This window comes from Phoenix dactylifera, chromosome 11, assembly GCF_009389715.1.
Source record: "Phoenix dactylifera cultivar Barhee BC4 chromosome 11, palm_55x_up_171113_PBpolish2nd_filt_p, whole genome shotgun sequence".
Classification (NCBI taxonomy): Eukaryota; Viridiplantae; Streptophyta; class Magnoliopsida; order Arecales; family Arecaceae; genus Phoenix; species Phoenix dactylifera.
In genome coordinates, this window is record NC_052402.1 from 5,655,333 (window position 1) to 5,674,054 (window position 18,722).

General features: G+C 39.6%; 1 protein-coding gene across 1 annotated transcript; it reads left to right on the top strand.

The window, feature by feature from the left end:
- Positions 1-4,053: 4,053 nt before the first annotated feature.
- LOC103711912 (probable cellulose synthase A catalytic subunit 5 [UDP-forming]) lies at positions 4,054-10,467 on the top strand. Its single transcript, XM_008798234.4, has 14 exons — positions 4,054-4,493; positions 4,641-4,836; positions 4,950-5,161; positions 5,252-5,354; positions 5,505-5,676; positions 6,596-6,862; positions 6,950-7,295; positions 7,392-7,529; positions 7,635-7,760; positions 7,852-8,064; positions 8,203-8,491; positions 9,157-9,350; positions 9,444-9,794; positions 9,883-10,467. The coding sequence occupies exons 1-14, from the start codon at positions 4,413-4,415 to the stop codon at positions 10,465-10,467; spliced, it is 3,273 nt and encodes a 1,090-aa protein (XP_008796456.2). The 5' UTR covers positions 4,054-4,412.
- The last annotated feature ends 8,255 nt before the right edge of the window (positions 10,468-18,722 follow it).

The window sequence follows — 18,722 nt, forward strand, 5'->3', positions numbered from 1 at the left end:
TAGTCTAGCAATGGAGAGCAATGTATGTACATGCAGTGGCCTGGGAATAATCAAAAGTTTGATGGGGCTAATAATGTACAAATCAGACTTTGATTATGCAGATATTTTGGATACAAAATTAATAAAGATAAAGAATGTCAGATTTTTTTGCTTCTTGTATATTTATTCATGTGCAATGACCACAAACTTGTATAAATTTTGGATATTCTCTTTACAATATCTGTATATTGATAACTTGGCATGAATTAATCATGAATGATATATAAATAAATTACAATCCATGTGTTTTTGCTTTATTAAAATTCCTCTTCATGATCGATTGTGGCTTAGATCTATTAGAGGATCTTTTTCATACCTCAAGTGAGAGGACTTAATATTGCTAAGTGATTGATATAAAAAATAAAACATAAGAGACAGCGAAAGAACAAATGGATTTGATTAATATGATTATGATTCAATATATACGCAGGCTAATAAAAGGGACCTGTCCACCATCAAGGAATGCTTCATATCTTAAGATCATAAGAACAGGATGCATAGCGCATGATAAACTCTAGAAGATGTGGAATTGAGGTAGAAGGATGTTCCACATTAATGGAAATACGCAGTATTAAAATTATGTAAGACAAATCTTGAATGAAGCCTCCTTCCCTTTATGACATAGATTGGTAGTTATTTCCCATAATAATTACCTTTCTTTATTTTTTTTCACTAAAGAATAAGTAGGTTTTTTGGCAGTTTTTCCATCATAGTAGCTCCCTTTTTGATGGTTACTAGTGATCACCTATATAAATAATTCCCTATTATCCCTATTAACTCATATTAAAAAGTTAATTTCAGTAATCAACTACCCTTATATGCTCTCTTGTATGAATGACAAGTGACAAATTGTAAACTGACCACATCCATGCACGAATAATCAATAAAATTTAGGTTGATGTAAATGTTATTTATTATTACTTCTAGTTTGTCATTCCTATTTTGTTTTCTAAATGTAAACACCATAAATAGATGAAAAGTTATTTATTAATTCATGAAAAGCAGAAATGCTGAGAAAAATATTTGGTCAGCAAAAGTAAAAATAATTTAATGTATTAATGATTTATAAAATATTGTTATTATGATCATATTGGGGCATTCATCGATTTAATATATATAAGACATCGGTACCAAATATTTTGCCAACCACAACTAGTTTAGTCTGTGTCCTAATTGAAGCACATCAGGATGCGATTGTATCACCTTCCTTTTTGATTCTGTTGGATTAATTATGTCATCCCTATTCAGCACACTCTAAACGAGGACATGATTGCAAAGGTTAATAAACCAATTTAATGAGGTCAAGCACCAAATCTATATGCAAAATAACAGTTATAATTTTAATTTTATCATGTCAGCCAATGTACCAATATATAATCCCTATCTAGTGTGCACCATGCGAGAACAAGTTTCACAAAGTTCGACATACCATGCCATGGGGCATATGAGAAGATGACTACATGCCATGTTGTTTTCAACTTTCCCTTCAAATTTCACCCCACTGGCCAGTTCACACTGGACGAAGGCATGACTCACAAACGTTAGCGAATCATGACATGATATAAAGGCACGTATAAAGGTGGATGCGTGTCAAGAGAAATCCAACGAGTCCCTTGAAATGCACCTCAAGATTCACCTGCTTAGTGAGTGCACGCTAGATGCGGGCATGACTCCTAAAAGTTGGTGAATTTTGCCATGTTACAGACATGATAAAAGGTGAATGAATACACGTTACGTCATGAGAAATCTAACAGTTCCATAGAATTACATCCTTCCGACACGTTGACACGACAGCCACAGCTTGCAAAAGCTATTGGTATTGCTGTGGCGTGCATACAACTCCTAATCTGATCAAATTATAAGGTAGAATCAAAGCAATTTCAGGCTATCTCAATTAGTATGTTTAAATAGATTTATAACATATCGAAATCTTTTAATCTTTTTACTACTATCTCTATGGTTCTCAAGTTTATTACATATCAATGTACTGATATATCATCCTCAAACAGGATGCTTCAGAAGAGGACACGGCTCACGACTATCAAAAAAACATGACCGGGGGCATGTACAGAGACGGCTATTTGCCATGTCGCTTCCAACTTTTCCTTCAAACTCCACCCTCCAGGCTCCAGCTGGGGTACATTAGGATGGAGGCATGGCTCATAAAAAAGTTAGTGAATAGTGTCATAATATTGATAGGCCGAAAGATGACTGTATGTCAGAAAAGCATCCTACCCCTCCTTGAGTTTAATCTTTTCCAGTTAATTCGTAGGAGCCGTAAACAGTATTATTGTACACTTTAGTCTCCTGACCCAACCTAATCGGTGGGTTGGATTTTTTTTTTTTTATCGGGGGCATACTTGACAAAAATATACGCGGCCAATAAAATAAAATAAAAATCATACAAGAGCTCAGGCACGAACACATATTCATCCTAATAAATTTTCAAAGTAGCGAACCGCAAAAAAAGCAACTCAATCTGCAATGTCGTTTGTTTTCCTATAGACATTAGACATGCATGGCTTGAATGGAGCAGCGACATTTCTCCAGCAGCGCATCTCTGATTTCGAACCCACTCGATCACTATAATCGAGTCATTTTTGAAGAGAATGCAATCAGCATCTAGCACCAGCTTCGTATAAGTGATACTCTTCCATCTAGTTTTAAGCTCGGTTCCGAATTCCGACAGACGTATTAAAGATTCGTTGTGGCGTTGTGGTCTCTAAGTCGGATTGTATCTTTCATGTGAAAAAATGGTTCATCTTTGTTTTCCCGCAATATACACCATTGAATCGCATAATAGTCGATATGAGAATAGATGAAAAAAAGAGTTCAAAGTACTTTGAGATTTATACAAGAAGACATGATCCAACCGTCATTCTATTGTATGCGGAAGATACAATCCGAACTCTTAATTATTCAAAGCCATTCCTCTCTCTTCAGTCTGCATTCTAAAATTATCAGCTAGCATTTGCTTTCTTAATGAATTTCTCACTCATCAAACACCAAATCAAATACCTAAAATTAGCACTTAATCTTTCACTTGCCATATTGGCTAAGACACCGAGATACCTCTCTTCTATTTATCATTCCCTAGCTTTCCATCTTGATGGACATGAGATCCTTTGGCCAAAGACAGCTCTAAAAGATGTGAGCCAAGCCACGCACTTTCCCGCAGGCATGGTGAGCTGGAGGAGGGAGCAAGAGACGGGGTTTGGTGGGACCAGGAACAAAGAGAGAGGAGCAGCGACCCGGAAACAGACGTGACCGCTGGAACCCCAAACGTGCGTGCTGAACTGACCCTTGGGCCTTTCGTAGCAGCAGCAGTAAAAACAGCGGTGGTTTTTTTTTTTTTTATCTCACTTTTATCCCACCCACCACCTCTTTCGCTGGTTTTGGATCTCATATCACGCTCTCCTCTGTGTCTGTTTCTCCATTATTTCGACCTTGCCACCGGCTCTCCTCCTCTTCTTCCTCCTCCTCCTCCTCATCCTTTTTCCCATGTCCTTTTTTTTGGGTTTTAACCCAAATAAGTGCGTAGCCGTTTCGGGATTAAAGAGTCCACGGGGCAATCTCGGTTTATCTTTTTCCTCTCTCGCAGCTCCACCTCACCCCCTTCTCTCTCTCGGCAGAGGGTTAGTTTTGACTCTATTAGCTGTGTCGGCGGAGGCATTGAGATAAAAGCTCTCAGAGAGGTGCAGGTGAGAGCTGTGTGAGAGAGACAGAGAGAGAGAAAGATAGGGAAAGAATAGAGAGAGAGAGAGAGAGGAGGAGGAGAAAGAGACAGAATATTTATTTAATTTCTTCAATGATTTCGATTAGTTTAGGTTGCTCCTAATCCCAGCTGCTGGTTCTAGTATTATTTCTTGGTTTTTAATTTATTCTTCTCGTTTAGCCTTCCACCTACCGTGCTTTTTTTTTTATTGAATTAAGCATTCTTACCTGTCGTTCCGAGGGGTTGCTCTCGTGTGTTTTTTTTTTTTACTGAAAGTTGGGATTTTTATTGTTTTTTCTTCACCTTGGTCTGTGTCTGTCTTTTTTTTTCCCGTTGGGGGGTGGTAGGAAGCAAGGAATAATAAGAGAGAGAGAGAAGAGAAGAGGGCAGGGGCCTCCTGCCATATCTCCCACAAGGCTTCCCCGTCTTAGGGTTACTTTGATGGGGGAGCTCTGATATCGGCCCTGGGTGCCAAAAGGGAGTTCCTTTCTCCGAATCGAGGGTAAAAATCGCTTCTTGCTTCGTTCACGCTCCCGTTTCTCAAGAAGTTTGGATCTTGTAGCTCGTTTGCTGGGAAAATCGGTAGATCTAGAGGGAATTTGGGTTATTTTGGAGCGAAAGTGAAGCATCTCTCCGGCACTTTCTGGTTTTCGAGGAAATGGAGGCTAGCGCTGGTCTAGTCGCCGGCTCTCACAACAGGAACGAGCTAGTCGTCATCCGCCGCGAGGGGGAATCGGGGGTAAGTGCGGGTCTTTGTTTGCTTGGGTTTTAGGTTTTTGTAGGGCTGGTGCATTCTTGGGTTTGGGGTTGGATCAAACTGTGGGGATTTCGAAGGTTCTTTTCTTTTGGTCATCCTTCCTTTCTTACTTTCTTTCTGGCCTTGCAGCCGAAGCCGTTGCAGCAGCTCAGTGGCCAAATCTGCCAGATTTGTGGCGATGATGTCGGCCTCACCACCGACGGCGAGCTCTTCGTTGCCTGCAATGAGTGTGCATTTCCTATCTGCCGGACTTGCTATGAGTACGAGCGCCGGGAGGGGAATCAGGTTTGTCCCCAGTGCAAGACCAGACTCAAGCGTCTCAAAGGTAATGCCTTCCTTCGAGATCTTATAGTGTTTAATGAACATAAACAAGATTGCTGCTTGTTTGTTTATTTTTTTTATTTTGGCTCAGTCTTTAGGAATTGTTTGTGTTGGCAGGGTGTGCTCGAGTTGCCGGCGATGAGGAAGAGGATGACATCGATGATCTTGAGAACGAGTTTAATTTCACCGGAGGGGATAAGAATGACATGCAGTACATGGCTGAAGCCATGTTGCAGGGCCACATGAGCTATGGCCGAGGGGGTGATGTAGATATGCCTCAAGTTGTTCACACAATGCCTCAAGTCCCTCTGCTCACCAATGGCCAGATGGTGCATAGTTTGTCCCATTCTTTCCATTGACAATTGGTTGGATCTTTTTCTCCTGCTGGGTTACTCATGAAGGGGTTTTCTTCCTTTCAGGTTGATGATATTCCTCCGGAACAGCATGCTCTCGTCCCTTCTTTCATGGGTGGTGGAGGAAAGAGGATTCACCCACTTCCTTTTGCAGATCCCGGTCTTCCAGGTATATGGTTTTTGCAGTCAAAATTGGATCTTTAATTCTTGTTGAAAAAAATTATGACAGATGTGCCATCTTTGGAAGCTCAAGTCCTGATCCATTGCGCATTCTAATTTATAAAGTCCCCATTGGAAAAAAAAAAATCTTTTCTTGCAGTGCAACCCCGATCCATGGATCCTTCTAAGGATCTGGCTGCTTATGGCTATGGAAGTGTGGCATGGAAGGAGAGGATGGAGAGTTGGAAGCAGAAGCAAGAGAAAATGCACGCGAGGAACGATAACCGTGGTAAAGATTGGGATAATGATGGCGATGGGCCAGATCTACCACTGTAAGCTCCTGAAGCTTCTTTGATATCAGTTAACTTGACGAATCACTTTGAGATTAGTTTATAGCAATGGTGTGCTCTTGCCACCAAGTTCAATAACTGTTTTGAGATTATATAGATGATAATGTACATTATTTATTGCTCGACCATAGACCTCAATAGATCTAGAAAGGGCTTACAGAATTGAATAGGTCCTGGAACTATATCTTTCAAGTGTTTCATTCTGTTACAAATGATAATTAAACTGCACTGCATCAACCCTTTCCAATTGATATTTCTTCCCTAGTTATGGACAATCTGATGCACTTTATGTCTGTAACCTCTCCATACTTAATTCTCTTGATCACATGGTTATTCTCATGCCAACCATGTGAATTCCTATTGTTTTTGTTGTTTGTGCAGTTATAGTCACTTTCATTGACCTCTAATGGTTCTGGCTTTTCTATGGTCCCGGACTCCTGAAAACCATCTTCATTTTTTTAAATATGATGGATTATATGATAATGTTGGTACAGAAAATATAACATAAGTTAGAAACTTTTCTGCAAAGTGGCAGATATTTATTTTTTCTGGTTCTTTAGTAGGATTGTTAGGGGAATGATGGAATGGGGGTGGACACATTGTTCAGGAGGCAGAATGAACTTGTTCAGTAGGCCAAATTTCTTTGACCAAGACATGCTGGTTACGTGTAATGAAGCAGTGAGGATAGACCATAGATTTCTTATCATAATTTATGTTATGAACTATTATATGATATTTAGGGCAATGATGATTTTTGATTTTGCTATTTTCTTTTGTCAAAAATTTAGTCGAACTAATTTATGTTTCATGCTCGATCAGCTATAATATTTTTTTTTCCTTTTCTCATTTAAGCTATATTTCCTGATGCTGAATTATTGGTCTTGATATGTTGCTTGTCTAGAATGGATGAAGCTAGACAACCATTATCGAGAAAGCTACCCCTTCCTTCCAGCCAAATCAACCCATACAGAATGATTATCATAATCCGGCTGGTAGTCCTGGGCTTCTTCTTTCATTACCGAATCACGAATCCTACTCCTGATGCATATCCATTGTGGCTCACATCTGTGATCTGTGAAATCTGGTTTGCTATTTCATGGATTCTTGACCAATTCCCAAAGTGGATCCCAATTGAAAGGGAAACTTATCTTGACAGACTGTCATTAAGGTTAGTTGCAGTTACCAACTTTAATTATTCTTGTTGTTTTAGGTGGCTGATTGAGCTATTTGCCTAATTCGTTTCCTTTCTCTTCAGGTATGAGAAGGAAGGCCAGCCTTCCCAACTAGCTGCAATTGACATATTCGTGAGTACAGTGGATCCTCTGAAGGAGCCGCCTCTGGTCACAGCAAATACTGTTCTCTCCATTCTTGCAGTTGACTACCCAGTTGACAAAGTATCTTGCTATGTTTCTGATGATGGGGCTGCGATGCTGACATTTGAAGCATTATCAGAGACATCTGAATTTGCGAAGAAATGGGTCCCTTTCTGTAAGAAATTCAATATTGAGCCTCGAGCACCAGAATGGTATTTCCAGCAGAAGATAGATTATCTGAAGGATAAAGTCTTACCATCATTTGTTAAGGAACGGAGAGCGATGAAGGTGCAAGAAAGCAGAGTGATCCTTCAATTTTTTCTGTTGCAATTGTGCAACAATTCGTGTGATTGACATGCAAACTGAATGTTATTCTGACTGCAGAGAGAATATGAGGAATTCAAGGTACGAATCAATGCTTTGGTTGCAAAAGCTCAAAAGGTTCCTGAAGAAGGGTGGACAATGCAGGATGGAACTCTTTGGCCTGGAAATAATGTTCGTGATCATCCAGGAATGATTCAGGTATGCAGTTTATAGGTTCTAGCGTTCTGCTTCTCAAATAACAACAATTCTTGCTCCTTTCATTGCAGTTTCAATTGAACATTTCATTGCTATATGAACTACCAGGTCTTTTTGGGCCAAAGTGGTGGGCATGATATGGAAGGAAACGAATTACCACGCTTGGTTTACGTCTCTAGAGAAAAAAGGCCAGGGTTCAATCACCACAAGAAGGCTGGTGCTATGAATGCTCTGGTAAAAATCTATCCATCAGACTCTTATTTTTCTTTATCTGACTGATTTCCTGATGATAATTTTCTCTTTTTGCTGTCATTGGTCTCGACAGGTTAGAGTCTCTGCTGTACTCACAAATGCACCTTATTTGTTGAACTTGGATTGCGACCATTACATCAACAACAGCAAGGCCCTAAGAGAGTCAATGTGTTTCATGATGGATCCTTTAGTGGGAAAGAAAGTATGTTATGTGCAATTCCCACAGAGGTTCGATGGTATTGATCGACATGATCGATATGCTAACCGAAACATAGTGTTCTTTGATGTAAGCATGCTTATTGCAGCTCATGAATATTTCAGCTCTTTGAACATGTGTTGTTTTCTCTGTTGAATTTTCAGTTTCTGTTTTCATATTTATAGACCAGCTATCCATGGATGAATAACACCAAGCTTTGTGATATAGATCAATATGAAAGGTCTGGATGGTATTCAAGGGCCAATTTATGTCGGAACTGGATGTGTTTTCAGAAGACTGTCACTTTATGGTTATGATGCTCCAAAATCCAAGAAGCCACCAACAAGGACTTGCAACTGCTGGCCAAAGTGGTGCTGCTGTGGGTGCTGTTGCTCTGGAAGGAGGAAGAAGAAGAGCACGAAAGCTAAACAGGAAAAGAAAAAGAAGGGTTTATTTAGGAGAAGAGACAATCAAGCACCTGCATTTTCTTTGGAGGGAGTTGAAGAGGGAATTGAAGGTAGGGTTGCCGTTGTTTTTTTAACCAATAAATTGCTGTACATTTTGTTATTTCCGATGAATGCTTCTTTGCAGTAACACTTAATCATATACTAGTGACCTGCTGGATTCTCTAGTTATCTGATGCGCCCTTTTAGATTTCTAGTAATCACGGTTCCTAAATAACTCTGTACATACAGCATTTTAATGGACTCTACTTGGTCTCGCAGTTACTATTCAAGGAAAAAAGAGAGAAAATTCTCTAGCAGTTAGACAATATTATATGACAATTAGAATTGAATTGTCTGTAAAAGAATTTTTTTGGAATTCTTAGAGAATGAACTTGAAGTAGATAAGCCTAGCATGTTCCAAATCACAAGTGAAAGGCTGCTTTATGCATCTACCCTTGCTTTTAAATTGCATGGAGAGGACCATCATGCTCTGACAGATTAATTTTTAGACCATATTGACTACGAAGTTCTGAAAGTGCATTGAGTTAAGAATAAGCTGTCTTGTCTAATGCTTTTTTTCTGATGGTTATTCTTTATTCCCTTTTTGTGTAATAGGGATCCATGTAAATAGCATAATTATGTTGTGTCCACTGTTTGTCAAACATATGGAAGTTTGTCCCTGGTTTTTGATTCATAAATTTCAACTTCTTAACTTTCAAAATAATATTTCTCACAGGAATCGGGAGTGAAAAATCAATTCTGTCTGAACAAAAGTTGGAGAAGAAGTTTGGACAGTCTCCCGTTTTTGTAGCTTCCACTCTCCTTGAGAATGGTGGGACACTGAAAAGTGCTACTCCAGCATCACTACTGAAGGAAGCTATCCATGTCATTAGCTGTGGCTATGAAGACAAAACAGACTGGGGAAAAGAGGTAATTCTTCTGAATGGACTTATTAATTCTTTGATAATGATCTCCAAATGTCTCAAAGTGTGTTCTTAATCAACTGCCCTGCTATCTCTTTAGGTTGGCTGGATCTATGGCTCAGTCACAGAAGATATATTGACTGGCTTTAAAATGCACTGTCATGGATGGCGGTCGATCTACTGCGTACCAGACAGACCTGCATTTAAAGGTTCTGCGCCCCTCAATCTTTCTGATCGTCTTCACCAAGTTCTTAGGTGGGCCCTTGGGTCTGTGGAAATTTTCTTGAGCAGACATTGCCCTCTCTGGTATGGATATGGGGGTGGGTTAAAATGGCTGGAGCGCCTATCATACATAAATGCAACTGTTTATCCTTGGACATCAATCCCCCTTCTGGCTTACTGTACCTTACCCGCCGTCTGCTTGCTTACCGGGAAATTTATCACTGCAGAGGTACAATTTTTTGACAAATAATTTATGAAACATAACCCCCTGGTTTGGTATCTGCTTTCCATTCTCACACTCTTGCTGTTCCCTGCAGCTTAGCAATGTTGCTAGCCTGTGGTTTCTGTCGCTTTTCATATGCATCTTTGCAACAAGCATCCTGGAAATGAGGTGGAGTGGTATTGGCATTGCCGACTGGTGGAGAAATGAGCAGTTTTGGGTTATTGGAGGCGTTTCTTCGCATCTCTTCGCTGTGTTCCAGGGTCTTTTGAAGGTCCTTGCTGGTATAGATACCAACTTCACGGTGACATCGAAGGCTGGTGATGATGAACAGTTTTCAGAGCTCTACACATTTAAATGGACCACACTGCTTATCCCTCCTACCACGCTTCTTATCGTAAACATCATTGGTGTGGTAGCTGGTGTCTCAAATGCGATAAACAATGGATACGAATCTTGGGGACCTCTATTTGGCAAGCTCTTCTTCGCATTCTGGGTGATTGTCCACCTTTATCCTTTCCTCAAAGGTCTGGTTGGTCGGCAAAACAGAACGCCTACAATAATCATTGTCTGGTCCATTCTCCTTGCTTCCATCTTCTCTCTATTGTGGGTCCGGATTGATCCATTCCTGGCGAAGTCAGATGGCCCTGTTCTGGAGGAGTGTGGATTAGACTGTAACTAAGCACGCAGAATGGTTGCATTCTCGGATGGCCATGACCTGCAGCTTTTCTCGTCGCCAAAGCACATACGGAAAGGTATACGTCCCCTTGAGTTTTCCCCAAGTACGTGAATGAATTCTGTGTTCAGTTGTAGATAGAAACACCGGTTGTGCCGCATTTTTTCGTTTTTCCTTCATAGTTGAGTCCAGCTCTTGACTCCAGACCTCCAGTTGGGAATCAGGAAGTTGGCGTCACCTTGTGTAGTTTGTTCGTGGAAGATAGGCAGTCTGCAGCTTTAATTCTTTATTAGTTGGACGAAATGCAAGTGGAGGAAGGGTCAACATTGTCCATGTACTATTGCAGTTGATCTCTATATATTGATTCTTCACAATAAGGGCAGGCCTTGCCTGCTATCTGAACATGATGAAAGTTTTTTTTAAAAAAAGGGTGTTCAGTTGATTCTATTTATACCATTTTGGGCTGCATGTTCATTCCTGCCATCTGGAGCGATACATTTGCAGCAATTGGAAAGCAAGGCGTTCGAAATTGTAATGCATCAATTGGAAGCCTCCATGTGTTCTCCCTTGAGATGCTTTCTGGGTGTGTGTAATAATAGCGTCGTCGTCCTTGTTCAGGAGATACTTTTCTAATGATATATTAATCTTATGTTCCTTCATTTTGTTTCAACTTTGCTATCATGCTGCTCTCATTCATCTTTGCTGCAATGACAACATTGAATCAAAACTGTTAGTTTTCATCCCACTTGCCATGGCTGGCTGTTTCTTTTTAGTTCTTTATAACTTGGTGCTTTTTATGCTGTAATCCTCCTTTGGCGATGAGAGAAGGGTGAGACACCCTTTGTTTGTTTATTTGGTGTGTTGTGGCATTATCTTTACAGGCGAGGCCTGGCTGTCTGGGACCGTTGGTTGGATGCAGGACATGGCGGTAATGAACTGAGGGTTCTACTGTTGAGCTGTAGTAGTACTACTGGTGGATTCCCTCTTCCTTTAAGAAGAGCAAAGGGCCAAGCGAATGCGACCGGGGCCATCAGCCTGCCAGTGTCCTCTATTATGTCTCATGCCCTGCTCTGTCTGGCCCCCCAGCTCGGGCCGCTGCTTTATATTCTTTGCTTCTCTCTGCATGTTTTGTTCTGCAATCTTACAAGTAACCCGTGAACAGGGCGTCAAATGCTGGGGTTTTGCTTTCTTTCTTTCTTTCTTTTTTTGTTGTTTCTGCCATTGATCATGGGAACTCAATGGAACCCAACTCAACACCCACACCATCCTGTGACGTAGTGGTCTCTTGATGATGACTCTGGGTCATGCCTTCACGCCCCTACGTGGGACCTTTGCATCATCTGAATCATGTTAAAATATGTGCTTCCAAGCAGTACGTCATCTTCTAGTTTCTTGTGAATTTATACTTATAATCTTGGAAATTACTTTTCCCATCATGTATTGTGGAATGGCTTGTGATTTAAGCAAGGTACATAACATACTCTGTATGAAGCTGTTCTTAACATATATATATATATATAATATATATATATATATATATATATATATATATATATATATATATATATATATATATATATATATATAGAGGATGATATGAAACTTTCTTTAAAAATGTAATCTCGATTTATACACCCATCTTTGAAGACAAAAGTTTTAAAAAATTATAAAAAAACGCCAAACATAACTTTTGAAGAATATTTTATGCTTTTTGTTTCTAATATCCACCAATGGCATAAGCAAGCAATGCTATCCTTTTCATTTTATTATATTACTATTATTTTTGTTCCTTTCTAATATCTACAAACTAGCAGAAGTACGCAGCAACACCAACTGTTTGGTATCATATTATCATGTCAAGATTTTTTGTTCCTTCCCCAGGTCAAGTGACCCGTGGGTTCGCTCATTAAACCGCAGGGAGATGCAGTACTCGATGTTTACGTACCGTGCTCTCGTGCAGGCGCGTCCTTAGTCAGTGCGAGGCCATTCTGGGGGGGCGGTGAGAGGGGAAGAATGGAGTTACGGCCTTTTCCTCGCACTGTCATATAAAAAAGAAGGAAAGGTCGGTGGTGGCCAGGCGTCCCATGTGAGGTGGGGAATTAATTAATCAACCAATTACATAAGGAAAAGAGGAGATAGAGAGGGAAAAAACAAAGGAGAAAAAGAACGAAAGCAAAACGAGGGGGAGTGGGTGTAAGTCCGAGGCTCCACAAAAAATTATATGCAGCAATAAATGATCCAAGGTCATGGCCCCCCCCCCCCCCCCCTAGATTCCATTTCTTCAGCTCCAAGGAGAGGGTAAAAGGAGAGAGAAGCTGGCTTTGGAGTTTCCAAAGCAATCCACCATCCCTATCTCCGTCACAATCTTTATAAAAACAATATAAACCAAACTAGGGACCAAAGAGGTAGAGAGAAAAGAGAGAATAAACAGAAAGTAAAAATACAGCCGGCAAAGCACGTAAAGACAGTGCATGACCTGGAAGTATTTAGTCACCTATCCATGTCCTTGCCAGCTTTTCAATCATGAAACGAGGGACCCGGTCCACTGTCGCAGGCCAAAGTATATCTTGCATGTACTAAAACAGATAATAACACAATGCCTATCATGTGTGACAAATTTGCACGGAGAAGGTGCTTTAATATTACTTTGGCGTTGCACCAGGGATCTGTGAATGAATTAAACTTCATCGAACAGGTCAAATGGAAGATCTACAAGCTATATGAAAGTTGGTTTCTTCCCTGCAACGGCAAGGAACTCTAAAGTTCTGCAAAATTGGCTGGAAAACTGTTCAACAGGCGATTTTGAACTTCTTTTTGGGTTCTGTTCAACAGGAAGCTATGATAGCTTTGGTTATTATGTTGAACTTCCTGAATTTCTCTTGGTGGTTGCAGACCAACGTCTGCAAGCTATGATGGTTTTCTTCCTATCGTTCTTTTTGAAAAGAATTCATGTAAATCCAACTTCTGTAAATTTAATTTTTATAATAAAGCTTCGGGTGGCTCTTAGCCTCCCTTAAAATAAAAAAAAAGGGAATTAAACTTCATTGAAGCTGAGAATCTATGGTAAAAGGTTTGCATGCATGCACTTGTAGACCTCAATTTTTTAACGCGTTTCATCTACATAACCACCCAATGAAAAAAGGTTTGCATGCACTTGGCCACCAAGTGAAGGGATGTCCTACCTAATTCCTGGGGTTTTATGCAGTCATCAAGGCAGCCGAAGTGACTTGACTTGGTGCACAAAGGGGCCCAGAGACAGCTAGCTCTGCTCAAATATCCTCCAGCGACGTCGGCATCATCCCAAGCACATACCAAAATCCTGCATGCATTCATGCATGGATCTTAAGACATGCGTCATCGCATGAAGAACTGCACATACATCAAAGATGGAGCATTGATGAGATGTGGTGATAACCATGGCCGAAGACTAATTACTTGAGCTTTGCTGCCAGTACTGCAATCACATGCAACGCCTGAAATGTAGGCCACCAGAACGGGAACATAAATAAACGACCGCAAGCTGTGCTTGTGCACGCACTCATTTAACAAATAGTTAAGTGCTGGACCAAACCCTTTGATGGTAGGTCCCAGGAGAATGCCAGCTCCCATGGCTCTGCCAAACATTACACTGCTTTGGGCTCCAGTCACTTCAACAAGCATGGTCATGAGAAGATGCATCATAACATGTGTTGATAGCTGTTTCAACTCTCTGGAGATTACAGCTCAGCAGTGCTCAACAACTATCTTGCTCTAATAAAAGACTTGGATCCAAAGTCCACTCAGAATACTACTTTGGAGTTATTGTCATCACCAACCTAGTTCGGTGTCAACTAGATCTTGGTATGTGATTTATTTGCAGAACTTGGATAGAAATAATAATCTGTAATTCAGAAGAGCACACATGGTTATGACCAACCAAGAGGCCAATACTTTATGGCACCATTCACAGCTGCTGAAGTTTACTTTCAACTTAAGATGGCAAAAGAAAAGATGCCTTCAATAGAGAAATGACAAATATTGCTAGTCTATGAGAGAGCATTGCCAAGCATGTAACCTTGTTGAAGGGAAGTTTGAGCCAGTATTTTTATCCAAAGGTACACATGGACTTCTTGGAAAAAGAAAAAAAAGGGAGGATCTTGACCAACATTTTAGCTTGTGGGTGAGCACATCGAGCAGGAATTAATGGGCATCAACAAGTCTCGACCAACATGCTAAATATGATACATCGTGATCAGTTTGTTAAGGAGCAATCAGCGGCAGAATTTTGTGGTCGGCCTCCGGAAACAGCTTGCATCTGAACTGATTCTTTAGTTGCTGAGAAATTTTTTAGTTGCTGCAGTGTTGGATAGCATAACAATAAGAAACAAGAAAACCACAAACAATAGATCACTTTCTGCTTTTATGGTCGCAAAATTTATAAGACTTAGTACATCTCCCTCCCTCCCTCCCTCTCTCCCTGAATGTCCATTATGCCATGGAAACCACTGGGGTTGATCAGGAAAACTACCTGCAGCCACTGCTGATCCATTCATTCCCCATCTGGCAGACAAACCAAACCTCCTCTTTTGTGTCTGTTTATGTGCTCCAAGACTAGGGGAACTGAGTCACCCCATGTGTATCCATGATCCTTTCAGCAGTAAGAAGGGCCATACCAGGGGTTGCTGTCCCTGCTTCACACTTATTTCATTTGAGGTGGCAGATGGGAGATGACAGAATCCTGTCTACCTGGTAATTAACAACATCAATTGAGTATTTGGGGCAGAGAGAGATGCTTCCATGCATCTGACTGTAAGGTATACCTAACATAGCACAAGAATTTCATACCGTATGACAGTATGAGCATGGAGCACGGCTAGTTTAGATGGCAACAATGCAATCAACTGAAGAAATGTGGAGCTACTGTTGATCTTTTATCATTTCCTTTCTTGTTTGTTGTTTATATAGAACCCTTCTGATGGTCACAACCTGAAAAAATATGGATCCTAACAGGGAACTGTTTGGACTACACTCTCTAATAAACAACCAGCAATGGAGCCACCGGATCTAATCCAAGTTGCATTTTACCATTTTTGAACTCCTAAGAGAGCCATGGCATGAAGGTAAAAGACATCAACAAAATCCAGTTCTCACCACCTTATGTTTTAATTTTCATCCGAGGTTCCATCTAATTACATGTCTCTTGTGGGAGACCTTGAGGTAGGCCTCAACTGATGTGCAGATCTCGGAATGTAAGAGTACTCGGGAACTAAAATAACACATCGAATCCAGACAGCACCACCAAAATCTAGTTCACATGCAAGCAAGTTCTGAAGCGAATCCTTCCAGCATTGGAGGTCAAACAGGGCCACAATCTCTACACATCTCAATACCTTCAAATTTCCATGTCCATCATTACATCGTGTCCTCGATGCAGTGAAAACAGTTCAAATTTTCACGCAAAGAAATTATTGGTCAAATTTTATTCTGAACAATACATACATACTTGTGTCATGGAAATCAAATATAGGATGGTCGCATATAACAAGGATCTCCTCAATTGATTTAGAATCAAGCCCAAGAAGTTAACAGGGCAACTTTTAGCAAGGAGGAATGGCCTGCTAATAATTTTACTGATGTAAAAACTCATGACAGATTACTAAGAGAGCATGCTTCTCTGGAGATGTGAATAAATGGCTCATATCAAGTATAGTGGATGTTGAGGACATGCTAGAGAGAGCAATGCCAAGCATAGGACCCTACTCGTGCATAGAACACAATAAGCCTTTTCCAGAAAACATGCAATCCTTGCCTTCTCAAAATTGCTGCAAACACAAATAACATTTGACACCAAGAGGCATTTCCTTGGTGCATGTTACATGCATATAATAGTGTTTTTTCTTTTCTTGAGAAAAGTAAAATGTGACAATAAAACTAAAATCTGAAAGGGTAAATGCCGACGATTTAATTGGACTAAATCTATCCGAGAGAGAGGGAGAGAGAGGGGGAGAGAGAGAGAGAGAGAGAGAGAGAGAGGGGTCACGTTGGTCCAGCACAATTGACAGAACTCATGAACTCGAACGTATCGAATGCAGCTTTTCTAACATAAGCTTGCTTCCCCGCAAGCATGAGAGTGACAGCTTCCACCGTTGAAGTGCTCGTCAAGACAGCAGCATACTTTGTTTTCTGAGACTGTCAGATTCTCTGCCAAATTTCCATGGATAATTAACTTCCTGGCTTTCATACAGTGGTGGGTCTTTATGCCATTGACTGTTGCCTTTTACTTTGAAGTTGTCCTCTGCAGCATCTCTTTTCTAATTTTGGCTAGATGAGATCCATACAAACCTACAGCTCCCAGCAATGGTAGAACCATGCGAGCATTATGTTAAGATCCTATCTAAAAACATGGGCATTTAGATAGATGGGTCCAAAAATATATAAGCACCACAAGAGTTCTCAACCTGTCTAATGCGGGACTATCATTAATAGATGGATATCCCTTGTTTCTATCTAAAAATTCGAGCAATTAAATGGACGGGCTCAAAAGTATATAAGTACTATAAGAGTCCTCGACCTATCCAATATGAGACTTGGAAGACCATGCATAAATTGGCAGAGCCAGGATGTTTGCACAAGGTGGGCGACGATGAATCAAAAGAAACTCCTCGTTCTTATCCATCACTACATATAAAATAAATATTTATTACTAAAAAAATTAAGATATCAATGTTTTGAGAAATATAGAGTGATAAAGAAAAATATATACACGAGTGAGAAATATAGAGCTGCGGCTGCTGCTGCTCTTACTAAGCTTATTAATATTGGGGTGAGCAGCAGGGCGGGCCAAGCCGTCCTCGTTCAAATGTTCACAGGAGTGATAGCACTTGTTTATTTATATACAGGGGAAGAGGATTTTTCCTTTTCTTTTTTTTTTTACTCTCTTTTCCTTCAGAGAAAGAAATAAAAGAGTGGAGATGGGGGATAAGGCGATGATCATTAAACTTCTAGTACAGTATGGTGATTAATTAATGGACTTCGGCGTGTGGTGAATGCATGGTTGATATTTGCCGGGTTTGGCATTTTTTTTATTGATGAACCAAGAAAAAGAGGACCCCTGTCCAAGTAACAACCAATTTCTAGGTTTGTTTTAGAAAAAAAAAGCAATAATATTTTTTGTTTTTCTCCTATTTGATAATAATTGCATATTATAGTATAAATTTTAGACAGACAATCGACTCTCCACTCTTTTCTTATAAAAAGGATTTTACTATTGTAAAAAAAATAAATACTGTGTTTTTCATTAAATTGAGAAAAAATTAAAAAAAGTGAGATCTTTTGGTAGGCAAAAGTTTTTTTTGTAATCTATGCGTGAAATTTTTACGAAGACTAATCTTTTTATCTCTGGTGCAGCTATCAGCATCTTTCATGGATGGGGTCATGTTACGTGGATGATGGTTTTTCATGATAAGAAAAATCCATAAAATTACTATATACATTAAGTATTACTTTACTTATTATGCAAAAATACAATCTATAATACTAAGACTTATATTTAATTAATAAAACAACAAATTATACAAGGAAAAAGGCTTATAATTCCGAGAGATGTATTTTCTTGTTTTTTCTCAAAGTGACTCTTTCTAGTTTCTCCAATCATCATATTAGAGTACTTATTTTCTGGTTATTAATGTATTATAGAGTTTCAAATAAGATTCTCAGACAAGTTATATCAAAGGGGGAAAAACCTAACAACAAACAAGTTAGATTGGAGGATAAAAATTTAGAAGTATCTGGGCTGGACAATGGACACAATATTTTTTCTGTTTATAACTCAAAAGTAATTCATTACTTGTATTGATAAAAATACAACCCCACTTCTCTTTGAAAATTCTCTGGTGTGTCACATGAGTAATCTAACTGATTAACTTGAGACATTCAACATATTCTAGACGTAGATATTAATGTTTAGAAAAAAAATAAAGTTTGGGTCATATGAATTTTAATTAACTATACTTCTACGATCGAGCCAATTATAAACACAACACACACAATTGTAATTTGAGCAATAATATTCAATATTTGCACAACAATTATATTATAGTCTAATTTATCTTGACTCTTGAGCCTCGTTGCGAAGCATAAATTACTTTATATATCATGTAGCTCTGAAGGCGCTTGCGTTGTTAAGAGTACCTGCATTACTGCAAATGATATCTTACAAAATATAGAGAAACCTGAACTGCTAGATGGACGTAATCGACGTAATTTTTTGTTAGAACTACTAG

Excerpts from the sequence above, each read along its gene's own strand:
- LOC103711912 (XM_008798234.4), top strand. The coding sequence starts at position 4,413 with ATGGAGGCTAGCGCTGGTCTAGTCGCCGGCTCTCACAACAGGAACGAG. Across the intron at positions 4,494-4,640 it reads GCCGCGAGGGGGAATCGGGG|CCGAAGCCGTTGCAGCAGCT; the intron begins GTAAGTGCGGGT and ends CTGGCCTTGCAG. Across the intron at positions 7,530-7,634 it reads ATCATCCAGGAATGATTCAG|GTCTTTTTGGGCCAAAGTGG; the intron begins GTATGCAGTTTA and ends ATGAACTACCAG.